The sequence below is a fragment of the Psammomys obesus genome, unplaced genomic scaffold (assembly GCF_907164565.1).
Source record: "Psammomys obesus unplaced genomic scaffold, mPsaObe1.curated_primary_1811, whole genome shotgun sequence".
Taxonomy (NCBI): Eukaryota; Metazoa; Chordata; class Mammalia; order Rodentia; family Muridae; genus Psammomys; species Psammomys obesus.
In genome coordinates, this window is record NW_026596085.1 from 2381399 (window position 1) to 2395056 (window position 13658).

The window sequence follows — 13658 nt, forward strand, 5'->3', positions numbered from 1 at the left end:
AGCAGCAGCAGCAGCAGCAGCAGCAGCAGCAGCAGCAGCAGCAGCAGGTGACGCTTGGCCCTGGCATGCCAGGCAAGCCTCTTCAACATTTTTCTAGCCCTGGAGCCCTAGGTCCAACCCTCCTCCTGACAGGCAAGGAGCAAAATACTGCAGAGACAGCGCTTCCTTCAGAGGTCACTGAGGGCTCCTCCACACATCAAGGAGGGCCACTGGCAGTGGGGACTACCCCGGAGTCAATGTCTGTTGAGCCAGGGGAGGTAAAGCCCTCTGTTTCTGGAGACTCACAACTCCTACTTGTTCAGTCCCAGGCCCAGTCTCAGCCCACCTCAGCACAGCTGCAGCCACCGCTAAGGCTCCCGGGACAACCTCAGCATCAAGTTAATTTGCTCAGCACAGCAGGTGGAGGAAACCATGGGCAGCAACTAGGGAGCGGATCCTCTTCTGAGGCCCCATCTATACCCCACCTGCTGGCCCAGTCCTCTGTTTCCTTAGGGGAGCAGCCTGGACCTATGGGCCAGAACCTTCTGGGAGCCCAGCAGCCCCTTGGGCTAGATCGACCCATTCAAAATAATACAGGGCCACAGCCTCCCAAGTCAGGGCCTGTCCCTCAGTCTGGGCAGGGTCTTCCTGGGGTAGGAGTCATGCCTACAGTGGGTCAGCTTCGAGCACAGCTTCAAGGAGTGCTGGCTAAAAACCCACAGCTGCGACACCTGAGCCCTCAGCAGCAACAGCAGCTACAGGCGTTCCTCATGCAGCGGCAGCTGCAGCACAGTCAGGCGCTGCGCCAGACCACACCGTGCCAGGAGCCTGGGACCCAGCCCTCTCCCCTCCAGGGCCTCCTGGGCTGCCAACCTCAACCTGGGGGTTTTTCTGGATCTCAGACAGGACCCCTCCAGGAGCTAGGGGCAGGGTCTCGACCTCAGGGCCCACCCCGGCTCCCTGTCCCACAAGGAGCCTTATCTACAGGACCAGCGCTTGGCCCTGTTCATCCCACACCTCCACCATCCAGTCCCCAAGAGCCAAAGAGACCTTTACAGTTACCTTCCCCCAGTACCCAGCTAACACCCACCCATCCAGGGGCCCCAAAGCCCCAGGGGCCAACCTTGGAGCTGCCTCCTGGGAGGGTCTCACCTGCTGCCGCCCAGCTTGCAGATACTTTCTTTGGCAAGGGACTGGGGCCTTGGGACCGCTCAGACAACCTAGCAGAAGCCCAGAAGCCAGAGCAGAGCAGCCTGCTACCTGGGCATCTGGAGCAGGTGAACGGACAGATGGCCCATGACCCATCCCAACTTAGCATCAAGCAAGAGCCCCGGGAAGAGCCATGTGCCCTGGGTGCACAGGCAGTGAAAAGGGAGGCCAATGGGGAGCCACTTGGGACACCAGGCACCAGCAACCACCTTTTGCTAGCAGGCTCCCGCTCAGAGGCTGGGCATCTACTCTTACAGAAGCTTCTGCGGGCAAAGAATGTGCAACTTGGCGCTGGGCGGGGGCCTGAGGGCCTTCGAGCTGAGATCAATGGACACATTGACAGCAAGCTGTCAGGGCTGGAGCAGAAACTACAGGGTACTTCCAGCAGCAAAGAGGTGAGTGCTCTGGCCAGAGTGGCATGGCAGTGGTACCTCTAATTGTGGAGGTCAAATGAGCAGGGCAGCGGCCTTCACAGGGCTTCTCTGGTTTAGGATGCAGCCATAAGAAAGCCTTTGACGGTGAAACCTAAGCGGGTACAGAAGGCAAGCGACAGATTGGTGAGCTCCCGAAAGAAGCTGCGAAAAGAAGACGGGGTCAGGACCAACGAGGCCTTATTGAAACAGCTAAAACAGGTGATCCCCAAGGACCCGTCCCATGGTCTCATCCCTGTAGGGGGATGAGTAGCCTGTCCTGAGGTCTGAAGGGGCAGCTGTCAATGCAGCAGCTCTCCAGCTTTGCCATCTTGCCCCTCCTAGGAACTCTCCCAGCTTCCCCTGACGGAGCCTACCATCACCGCCAATTTTAGCCTCTTTGCTCCCTTTGGCAGTGGCTGCCTAGTCAGTGGGCAGAGCCAGCTCAGGGGGTCCTTTGGAAGTGGGGCTCTGCATACCGGCCCTGACTACTACGCCCAGCTGCTCACCAAGGTCAGAAAAATGACATTACTTCTTGGGAATAATGAAATTCTTGGGGTTGGAGGTGGGGATGAAAGGCTGGAGGAAGATGCTGATGTAACGTGGGGCCAGGAGATTATACCAGTCTCCCCATGCCGCCTTGCACACAACACCCACCCCACCCCTCAGAATAACCTGAGTAACCCGCCGACACCACCCTCGTCGCTGCCCCCCACCCCACCCCCATCGGTGCAGCAGAAGATGGTGAACGGTGTCACTCCCTCTGACGAGCTGGGGGAGCACCCCAAGGACGCAGCCTCTGCCCAGGACACTGAGGGAACACTGAGGGGTGAGTTCCAGGCACGCTGCGGCGCCCTGCCACACGGCGTCAGAAGCGAAAGCATTGGGCGCTGCCTGTGCACTTGTGCAGCGGCGTTCAGCGGGAAGGGCCCGTCGGTGACGGTGTGCTCAGGACAGGGGCGAGCCTCTGGAGTCTGGGAGAGCAGCAGGGGAGGAGGCCAGCAGGGCAAACCCCAGTGGAGGCTGTGGGAAGAAACAGTCCAGCATCCACAGTCTGGCCTACATTTGCACTCTAGCACGCGAGTGTGTGTAGCTGTGTTACTTAGACCACGGAGCTTGATGGACTTGATTGTGAGCCTTGATTTCCTCCCTACAGACTAGACACTGGAAAATCCGTCTAGTAGTTGCTAAAAGATTTAAATAAGGAGTAGTGTGGTGGCTCATGGTCCCTGTCAGAGCCGAAGACAGGCAGCAGGGGTCCTGAGTGTGAAAGCAGCTGGCCCAGCTACAGAAGTGGGATCTTGTCTTTAAGCGCGGGTGGCACACAGCGAAGGCTCAGTGTCTGTTAGCCGAGTAGACAGTCCCTCACAGTAGCTAGTTGAAGCTGCCGTGCTGGGGACAGAGCACCACCTCCGCCCCACACTCACCTTGACTGTTCTTCTCCCTCCCCACCCTCAGATGCCGCCGAGGTGAAGAGTTTAGACCTGCTGGCTGCTCTGCCTACACCCCCTCACAATCAGACTGAGGATGTCAGGTGGGGAACAGGGTGGAGGACAGATGGCCTAGGATTTCCTTAGCTGGGGCCAGGTTTCTGTTATGGCCTCACCTCCCGATCTTAAGCTCCCAGAGGGAGCATCCATGGGGCTGTACCAACACCTGTTTGCATTTGGCTTCAGGATGGAGAGTGATGAGGACAGCGATTCTCCTGATAGCATCGTGCCGGCTTCGTCCCCTGAGAGCATCCTTGGGGAAGAAGCCCCACGTTTCCCTCAGCTGGGCTCTGGCCGCTGGGAGCAGGACAGCCGGGCCCTCTCCCCTGTCATCCCCATTATCCCGCGTGCCAGCATCCCTGGTATGTGCTGCTCATGGCTTGGGCCAGGTCCAGGGTAGCTGGGTTGTCAGAAGTCAGGGTGGTAGTGGGAAGAGACTCAATCTATACAAGTTTCCCTCTCTTTTTCACCCAGTCTTCCCGGATAGCAAACCTTACGGGGCCCTTGACCTGGACGTCCCTGGAAAGCTGCCTGGTACAGCTTGGGAAAAGGGCAAAGGAAGTGAGGTGTCAGTCATGCTGACAGTCTCTGCTGCTGCTGCCAAGGTGTGTCCTAGGGGTACCTTGAGGCCAAAGAGGACTTGAGTCAGAGGGCAGTCTTCAGAGCTTGTCTAGATTGAAAAAAAAAAAAAAATTACAACTGTCCAAATATTCATCCTGAATTCCTGCTTGTTTGAAAGGCTGGCCTAGGTGCTGTGGGCTCAGTGAGGGAAATGGAGCCCCTCAGGGGGCTCACCACCCACAGATAAAGACAGACAACCAACTAGCCACCTAACTGTCAAGTGACAAATGCTACGAGACCTTGCTCCTCCTGTCACATTAGGTGGAGCCTTGGGACAGGGCTCTGTGGTCAAAGAAAGGTGGAGAACAGTTAAACAACAGCCCAGGTTCTTTGCAAACACTGCCTTCTCATTCCCTCTGCGGAGCTCCTGTGTGTAGCCGCTGTGGTTTAGGAAAGGTTGTGTGAGGCGAGCTCAGAGAAACAGGGCTGCTGACTGCCCTGTGCAGTGGGCTTGCTGTGAGCTCGCTGCAGGTGCTGCTGACACGTTCTGTCCCGTCCTTTCTTCTGCCCCAGCAGAACCTGAATGGTGTGATGGTTGCAGTGGCGGAGTTACTGAGCATGAAGATCCCCAACTCCTATGAGGTGCTGTTTCCAGATGGCCCTGCCCGGGCAGGCCTTGAGCCTAAGAAGGGGGAAGCTGAGGGCCGAGGTGAGTAGAGCTGGAGACCACCTTCAGATCAGAGAGGGCTTCTGGGGGAAGACTGATTCTTTTCGTTTCCATAGGTGGAAAAGAAAAAGGTTTGAGTGGCAAGGGCCCGGACACTGGACCTGACTGGCTGCAGCAGTTTGATGCAGTGTTGCCTGGCTACACCCTCAAGAGCCAGTTAGACATCTTGAGCCTCTTGAAGCAGGTGGGTTTGGGGGAGGAGGGTCAGTTTTAGGAAGAAGGTACTCCTAGGGCAAAGAAGACAGTAGGTTTCTGAGGGAGTGGAGTCTGGTGGGGAGGAAGGAGGGTTGAGTAGCGGAAGACCTGACACTAACGTCCAGGGCCCCCTCCTGTAGGAGAGTCCTGCCCCAGAGCCGTCCACCCAGCACAGCTACACCTACAATGTCTCCAACCTGGACGTGAGGCAGCTCTCCGCCCCTCCTCCTGAGGAACCTTCCCCACCTCCGTCCCCCATAGCACCCTCTCCTGCCAGCCCTCCCACGGAGCCCATGGTTGAACTTCAGGCTGAGCCATCTGCTGAGCCACCAATCCCTTCACCTCTGCCACTGGCTTCATCCCCTGAATCTGCCCGGCCTAAGCCCCGAGCCCGGCCCCCTGAAGAGAGCGAAGATTCCCGTCCCCCACGCCTCAAAAAGTGGAAAGGGGTACGCTGGAAGCGGCTGCGGCTACTGCTGACCATCCAGAAGGGCAGTGGCCGGCAAGAGGATGAGCGGGAGGTGGCAGAGTTCATGGAGCAGCTTGGTACGGCCTTGAGACCGAACAAGGTGCCTCGGGACATGCGGCGCTGCTGCTTTTGCCACGAGGAGGGAGACGGTGCCACCGATGGGCCGGCCCGCTTGCTCAACCTTGACCTGGACCTCTGGGTACACCTCAACTGCGCCCTGTGGTCCACGGAAGTGTATGAGACCCAGGGTGGGGCACTGATGAACGTGGAGGTTGCCCTGCACCGAGGGCTGCTGACCAAGTGCTCCCTGTGCCAGCGGACTGGTGCCACTAGCAGCTGCAATCGCATGCGTTGCCCCAGTGTCTACCATTTTGCCTGTGCCATCCGTGCCAAGTGCATGTTCTTCAAGGACAAGACTATGCTGTGCCCAATGCACAAGATCAAGGGGCCCTGTGAGCAGGAGCTGAGCTCATTTGCTGTCTTCCGGAGGGTCTACATTGAGCGCGATGAGGTGAAGCAGATCGCCAGCATCATCCAGCGGGGAGAGCGGCTGCACATGTTCCGGGTAGGAGGTCTTGTGTTTCATGCCATTGGTCAGCTGCTCCCACACCAGATGGCTGACTTCCACAGTGCCACGGCCCTCTATCCTGTGGGCTATGAGGCCACTCGCATCTACTGGAGTCTTCGCACCAATAATCGCCGCTGCTGCTACCGCTGTTCCATCAGCGAGAATAATGGACGGCCTGAGTTTGTGATCAAAGTCATTGAACAGGGTTTAGACGATCTGGTCTTCACTGACGCGTCTCCCCAAGGTGGGCCCCTCCCTCAAGCAGCACGCCCTCTCAAAACCCCAGATACTGGGGCTCAGTCTCAGTCACTCTAAACACCTTTGCAGTTGTAAATATTCCGATTAGCCAAGCAACTGCCTCACACCTGTGATCCCAACACTTGGGAGATTAAGGCAGGAAGATCCTGAGTTCAAAGTCATCCTCAGCTATGCAGTGAATTGGGGCCCAACCTGGGCTACAGGAGGAAACTTTCTCAAAAAAAACAATAATATTTTAGCTTCCCCACCCCCAGTAAGCTTTGTAGATTAAATGATGTGTTGTGTGTATGTGTATGGGTTTTTTTGTTTTGTTTCTTTGGTATTGTTGGTTTTTGCTTTTTTCAAAACAGGGTTTTTCTGTGTAGCCCAGGTTGTCCTGGGACTGACTCTGTAGACCAGGCTAGCCTCCGACTCAGAGATCCTCTTGCCTCTGTCTCCTGAGTGCTGGGATTAAAGGCATGCACCGCCGCCAGCTGGCTTTTTTTGTTGTTATTGGTTTTTTTTTGTTTGTTTGTTTGTTTTGTTTTTATTTATTTTTTGTGTATTGGTATTTTTCCATGCATATGTTGCTGTACCGTATGCATGAGTTACAGACTATTATGACCGTGTGGGTGCTGGGAATTGAACCTGGGTCTTCTGGAAGAACAGCCAGGGCTCTTAATCATCAGGCCACCTCTCTAGCCTAAACTTTTTTGCTTTTGTGGTGTTTTTTTTTTTTTTTTTTTTTTTTGTGCTTTTGTGTTTTGAGACAGGGTTTTTCCCCTCCCTCCCATCTCTTGTTTTGTCTTTTTGAGACAGGGTTTCTCTGTAGCCTTGGCTGGCCTGGAACTCACTCTGTAGACCAGTTTGGCCTCTAACTCAGAGATCCGCCTGCCTCTTCCTTCCAGAGGACTGGGATTACAGGCGTGTACCCTCCAAGCCCAGTTCAATGATGATATTTTGAAATCCTATTGTTTATTACACACATTTTTTTAAATTCCTTTTTCCCCCATATATAAAATTCTTTTTAGAGTTTTGTTTTTGAGGTGCTGGGGATGGAACCCAGGACTTTGGACATGCTAGAACATCACTTTTACACCGCTGAGCTACAGCCCCACCTAATTCCCTTCAAAATTTTTTAAAGTTTTAATTTTTGTGTGTGTGGGTGTTTTCCTGCATGTATGTCTGTATATCGCACACGTACGGTACCCATGGAGTCCAGAAGGGGTTATGTTGGATTCCCTGGGCCTAGAGTTAAAGAAAGATGATTGTGAGCAGGCTATGGGTACTGGGAACCAAACCTGGGTCTTTTGGAAGAGCAGCCATTGCTCTTGACTGCCAAGGCTGTTCCTTTTTGACCTTTGTTTCTGTGTTGGTGATAAATAAGGCAGCAGGAAGTATGTTCTGTTGAGCGTGGACTGTGTCCCAGTGCAGTTAGTAGAGTGATTCATAGAGGTTGTTCTGTCCGTACAACCCTAGGAGGTGAGCACTGTCACTGTACGCAGTGTAGACAGTAGACCTAGTCTTGTGAGGAAACTTGGGTATTTGGCTTAACTCCCACAGCCATTACTCAAACATCAACATAATCTTCCCAACTCCAAAGTATGTCTGTTCACTCAGAAAGAACTGTGCCTTTTGCTAGGTCTTTGGGCCCTGTGTTTATCTTCCTCTGGGACTTGTAGGAAACCAGGAGGGGTTTCCTTTGCCAAAGAAGAGCCGCAGGGAAGTGAAGGCCATGTGGCAGAAAGTAGAGTGCACGAATGGGGCTGTGGGCTGGAGATGGGTGAGCAAATGTTATTCTGAAGTGGGCTGTCATCTGTCTCTCGTCCAGCTGTGTGGAACCGCATCATTGAGCCTGTGGCTGCCATGAGAAAAGAAGCTGACATGCTGAGGCTCTTCCCCGAGTACCTGAAAGGCGAGGAACTCTTTGGGCTGACGGTGCACGCTGTGCTTCGAATAGCCGAGTCGGTAAGCAAGTGGCAAGGAGCTGGGAGCAAGGTGGGCACTGGGCGTACTTGTCCGTCTCTGAGGAGCTGAGGTTGCAATCCCTGTGCCCACAGCTACCTGGGGTGGAGAGCTGTCAGAACTATTTATTCCGCTACGGCCGCCACCCCCTGATGGAACTGCCACTCATGATCAACCCCACTGGCTGTGCCAGATCAGAACCTAAAATCCTCACACACTACAAACGGTGAGCTTATGCGGCTGGGCTGTGGGCTGGAGGTGCGGATGTGGGTAGGACCGTCTGGCTGCGTTCTAAGGGTTTGAGATGCAGATCAGAATTGTTTCCAAGAACCTGGGGAGTCACCCATAGACCTGTTTAGAGGTATATGGCTGTTCTGGGGTATCCCTTTCCTCTTCCCTACTTGTCCTGGGTTGACCAGGGAAGGAGGACAGAGAGCTCGTGGGTAGCCTGGGACGGCTGCTGGGGCGGATCTTGGTCCAGACAGTGGGGAAGTGTATGAGGGAGCTGGTCACTTCTTTCTTCTTTGGTTTGCTTCCAGAGGGGCCGGTGATACTCCCAAACTTCAGACACCCCTAGGTGCTAGGGCACCTTCCCTTTCCAAAGCTGAGTTCATTCAGAAATAACTAATTAGAAGTTTTATAGAAAAATAATACAGCCTTACATTTGTATAGCACTTTATACTTTTTTTTTCAAAGCGTTTTCACATCCATTATCTCATTTGATCCTCACAACAACCTTATGAGGTAGGTAGGGCAGGTGGTATGATCCCCACTTTATAGCTGAGAAAACTGAGGCCCAGAAAGACTGCGTGACTCAGTAAAGGTCACTCAGCTGGGACTAGACCCTCCTCTTAACCTGTGGGTTGTTGGTCTCTCTGCACCACAGCAGCCTAACCTTGGTCCTGGGGTAGAGGGAGGCAGAATCCATGGCAGCAGGGCTCTCCATGAAGGCCTTTGGAGGCTCGAAGGCTGTCCTAGAACGTCGAGCACTCTGCCCGAGTTAGCCCTAGTCCTGATGCTGTACAACAGTGGTTTTCAAACTGTGAGCACGTGCGTTCTTGAAGCCCAGATCACAGAAGCCGGTGGGCAGACTTGGCCCTTCTGTGCGATGGCTCTACCCTAAGATTGGACTTGCCGGAGGAACCATTTCCACCTGTGGATTGGACTTGCAGCTAATATTTTGCCAAACAAAAGAATATGCTAAATAAAACAGAAAGCATCCCAAGCGTTTGAAAACCACTGCTCTGGGCAAGACTTGGCAGGCGCCCCAGGGTGGTGAAAGGCTCCCGCCGGGCAGCAGTCATTCCCCTGCACTGAGCCGTCCGCCCAGCCCAATGCTGAGTTGCAGAGCAGGACGGTCTGAAGGGAGGCGAGGGTACCATCTTCTGGCTGCACCATCTTCACAGCCACTTAAAAGTCAGATGGAGCTACTCTGGTACAGATGCCCCCGTTTTCGGGGCATGTAGCATGTGCAGGAGGTAGGACTCATGATTGAGCAAACCATCAGCTTAAATTCTGGGCCTGGGCTACTTGGGGACCTCAAAGAGTGTGGCCTTGAGCATGGTTTGGCAGGAGGGTGGTAGGAAATAGGAAATGGGAGAGCAGGCTCAGTGTAGGGGAATTGGTGCCTCTTCCCTCTCCATAGCTCCTCCCTGTCCTGGGTATTCTCCGCTACCCAGGACGTCCAAGAAGGGTCTCAGCAGTGAGTCGCTGCCTCTTGCAAGCTGAGACCCAGGTGCCTCTACGCCACTCCCAAGGCAGCAGGCACTTGTAGTACTTGCTGATTGACGTATCCCTAGGTAGCACTTTGTGTTCCCAGGGAGGAGGCGGGCGATGTGTGCTTGGTCTGTGTTGTCATGGACTGTATCACCTCCCAGGCCCCATACCCTGAACAGCACCAGCATGTCTAAGGCCTATCAGAGCACCTTCACAGGCGAGACCAACACCCCATACAGCAAGCAGTTCGTGCACTCCAAGTCGTCTCAGTACCGGCGCCTGCGCACTGAGTGGAAGAACAATGTCTACCTGGCTCGCTCCCGCATCCAGGGCCTAGGGCTCTACGCAGCCAAGGACCTAGAAAAGCACACCATGGTCATCGAGTATATTGGCACCATCATCCGCAATGAGGTGGCCAATCGGCGGGAGAAGATCTACGAGGAGCAGGTGCCACGGCTGGCTGGGGACTGGCGTGATAGGAAGTCCCCTCTGCCAAGGAGCAAGGGGCAGGCGTGGGTCGAGTGGGTAGTTGGAGAACTGCGGGAGAGGTTTGGTCGGGTCAAGTAAGCCCACTCCCTGAGTTTGATTCCTGACATTCTTGTTCTTTCTACAACTTCTGCCGTTCTAGAATCGAGGCATCTACATGTTTCGGATAAACAACGAGCATGTGATCGATGCTACATTGACAGGAGGCCCTGCCAGGTGAGAGAGGAAGGATTTAAGTGTCTCGAGTTGGCCACTTTGTGGGTGTCTCCTGGTATCGCTGATGCTGACTCTGTCCTGCCATCCAGGTACATTAACCACTCCTGTGCCCCTAACTGTGTAGCAGAGGTTGTGACATTTGACAAGGAGGACAAAATCATTATCATCTCCAGCCGGCGAATCCCCAAAGGAGAGGAGGTGAGAAGAGATCATTTTCCCCTGTCACTCCCAGGGGCCGGGCTGGGTTCTGGGTTCCAAGGCATCATGGCCCTACGCTTTTCCTCATCAAGCATACCTTGATTTTGTCCTTTTTTTTTTTTTTTTTTTTTTTTTCAGCTGACCTATGACTATCAGTTTGATTTTGAGGACGATCAGCACAAGATCCCCTGTCACTGTGGAGCCTGGAACTGTAGGAAGTGGATGAACTAAGAAGCTTTGAGGCTACCAGGCAGGGGAGTCCCCCCACCCCCGCCTCTTCCCTGAAAGGGATGAGGGGGAAGAGAGGTAGCAGCCAGAGCCAGGACCCAGGGCTGGGGCTGCCGGCCAGCCGGAGCCCCTGGAGAAGGAGGCTGGGGCGGAGGACCCTAGGCCAAGCCTACCCTGGGTGCCAGGGACAGCCTTCTTCCCTGCCACCGGCCCTTAGGCTGGCATCTGCCCCCGGCTCCAGGAGGGGACAGACAGAAGCAGCCGCTGGGCATCTCAGGTTTGAGGGGGATATGGGCCGGGAACTACCCAGAAATGTCTGGGAGGCAGCAGGGAGCAGGGAGGAGGATGTGTGGCGGGGCCTCACAGCCCTGCTGCCTCCGCCAACCTCTCTGGCCCAACTCAAGGCTGCAAAGAGACTTGACTAAGCTTGACAATCCCAAAGGCCGGGTCCCCACCTGGCCCTGCCTGCCGGGTCCTGCCCCTACCCTCACCCCCATCCCTTCCTCTCTATCTGTCTCTGTCTCCCTCTTTTCCTCTGTGTTTCTGTCTCTCTATGGGTTGTGTTTCCTTGTTTTCCACTCTGACAAATGCAACATGATGGGAAAGAGGCATCCAGATGCCCAGGAGGGCAAGCTGGGCAAGCCGGGCAAGGAGACCCCGCACCCACACCTACCTCATTTAAGTGTTGGATTTTTTGCTGTTTTGAAATGTGAGACCCTCTCCAAGCCCCCTACTGCCCCAACTCTCTCCCCCACCTCACTGCCCTCTTCTAGTGGGTGGAAAGGGGGTAGGAGAAGGAAAACAACAACAATAACAACAACAAAAATCCATCTTTGTTTTTAATTATGGGCATGGGATGGTGGTTGAGGCAAATGGTGATAAAGATTGGGGATGACTGGTCCATAGTTGCTCTAGAACTTCTTTCTCCATCTGGACATGGAGGCAGGAGGGGTGTGCTAAACCTAGGACCAGGATCTCTCTCTCCTGTTTTCCCAGCCTCATCCTGAGCCCATTTGCCCCCAGCCCCTGGATGGGGTGTGGGGGTAGGGTGAGGGCTACCCCTGAGTGGCATGCCCACACCCAACGAGGCAGGGTGTGGCCCAGAGCTCTCACTTTTCCCTCAGTCACCAAACTGCTGCTGGGCTGGTGGGAATGGGTGGTGATGTGGGGGTGGGGAGCTTAGTGTCAGCGCGGGGGGTGGGGGGTATTTATCTATTTATACATGGGATTGTACATAGTCTTGTGGGGCATGGGGGAGCTGGCCGGAGGTGAGAAGCCTCCCCTCTCCCCCTACCCCCGGGGAGAGCAAATGTAAAACTACTAATTTTTGTGCTTTATATATTCTATATAAATATATCTATTTTCTTTTTACAAAACCAGTTTATAAATGGTAGGGGGGTGTGGGGCGGACACTTGGAGCTCCCCTTGTGGGGGGGCCCCCTCCACTACCCAACCTACCGCCCTTTCCTCATCCCCCCTTCCCCACCCCCTGGCTGTGACTGCTGTAAGGTGGGGGTTAGAGAGAAGCTGGGTGATTCTCACCCCGGTTGTATAGTTGGACTATGTTATAACGCACAAAAGTGAGCTGGCCCCAGGGGGAGCCAGAGGGTGATGGGTACCCTTCTCTTCCTTTTTCCTTCCTTTTTCTGCCCAAGCTTGTGCTGCAGTTGAACCTCTTCCTGCGGGTGGTGGTAGGGTAGTGGGTGTGTGAGGCCTCAGACCCCTCTCTGGTAAGGAGCTGAGGGGATGAAAATGAAACTTATATGCAGTTCTCTCCTAGGGGCTGTGGGCAAAGGGCATTTTGTAATTAATATTTTCAAGAATCAGATTATCTGGATTGTAGAGATGGGCTGGATGGTGGCAAATGCGCAGGCCTGCTGGAGGGGTAGCACGGTTGCTGTTGTGATTTTAGGCTTTTGTTTTGTTTTAAATTTGGGGGATTGTGGATTGATGGGGGTAGGGAGATTTTTTCTTGTTTTTTTTTTTTTTTTTTTCTGGCCTTTTTTTTTTTTTTTTTAAGCTGCTTTTTCATCTGTTTTGAGCTGCAAATGTTAAGAGAGTAACAACTCCCCCTACACACTCCCACAGAAACCATTGTAATTAGATCAGACAGTGGGAAAACTGGGCTGCTGTCCCTGAAGCCACAGAGCTGAAAGGTCTCGGCATTAGTGGGGGAGAGTGTCTGCTTTGAGTCAGGCTCTGGCTGGGGCTTGGGCCCCAGAACTGGGAAAGGAGAAGGGGCAGACTTTGTATTCATACGCTAGGTATCCGATAGTCCTGTAGAATTTAGTGACGGAACCTTATACAGTTTTTAATTTTTATATAAACTATAACTCAGACCCACGCTACAAGGTTGGAATTTTGGTTGTTGTTTTTTTTTTTTTTTTTTTTTTTTTTCCTTTTCTTTTTTAAAGTACCCCGCCTGTATAATTGCATCAGAATCCCACCCCCTGTGTTTGTATTTTGGGTTGGTTTACACTTGCACATATTCAATTTTCAGTTTCTCCCTTTTACCTTCTACCCTCACCTCCAGGACCCTCCCCCTTTTTAAAAAAATAAATCGCTGACAAGTGTGAATCCCGTGAAGAACTTTATTTTGTGTTGTGTGTATCCTGTACAGCAAGGTTGGTCCTTCGTAACAACGGATGAAATGGTTCCCTTTTTTAAAGCGCTCTCTCTTCCTCCACCCCCAGCGCCCCTGTCCTTGGCATGTTTTGTATCAGCGATCATTCTGAACTGTACATAATTTATGTTGCGAGAGGCAAAGGGCAAGTTTTGGATTTTGCTTCTTCAAAGTTTGTTTTTAAACGACAAATAAAAAAAGAACATTTTAAATACAAGCGCCTCTGTCCCATGACCCTCGCCGCTAGCCAGCTACTGAGGTCCTGGAGACCTGGGGGAGGGAGGTTATCCAAGCCAGGCTCAGCCACAGCCGGAAGGGTGGGTTCCCCGCCTTCCGCCCTGGGGCCGAGGTGTGACGTAGCGGAAGTGGCGTGGGCGCCGG

General features: G+C 53.6%; 1 protein-coding gene across 1 annotated transcript in view; it reads left to right on the forward strand.

Moving 5' to 3' along the window:
- The window catches only part of Kmt2d (lysine methyltransferase 2D), a 40283-nt gene extending 26789 nt beyond the window's left edge, over positions 1 to 13494 (forward strand). Inside the window, exons 40-55 of the mRNA XM_055627065.1 lie at positions 1 to 1583; positions 1680 to 1820; positions 1944 to 2111; positions 2268 to 2427; positions 3057 to 3132; positions 3275 to 3450; positions 3563 to 3693; positions 4226 to 4358; positions 4433 to 4560; positions 4712 to 5852; positions 7677 to 7813; positions 7906 to 8036; positions 9688 to 9973; positions 10155 to 10228; positions 10318 to 10426; positions 10565 to 13494. The exon at positions 1 to 1583 is cut by the window's left edge and continues 1321 nt beyond it. Coding sequence (XP_055483040.1) covers positions 1 to 1583; positions 1680 to 1820; positions 1944 to 2111; positions 2268 to 2427; positions 3057 to 3132; positions 3275 to 3450; positions 3563 to 3693; positions 4226 to 4358; positions 4433 to 4560; positions 4712 to 5852; positions 7677 to 7813; positions 7906 to 8036; positions 9688 to 9973; positions 10155 to 10228; positions 10318 to 10426; positions 10565 to 10657 — 4667 coding nt within the window. The 3' untranslated portion in view covers positions 10658 to 13494. The remainder of the gene's footprint in view (positions 1584 to 1679; positions 1821 to 1943; positions 2112 to 2267; positions 2428 to 3056; positions 3133 to 3274; positions 3451 to 3562; positions 3694 to 4225; positions 4359 to 4432; positions 4561 to 4711; positions 5853 to 7676; positions 7814 to 7905; positions 8037 to 9687; positions 9974 to 10154; positions 10229 to 10317; positions 10427 to 10564) is intronic.
- Positions 13495 to 13658: the final 164 nt, after the last annotated feature.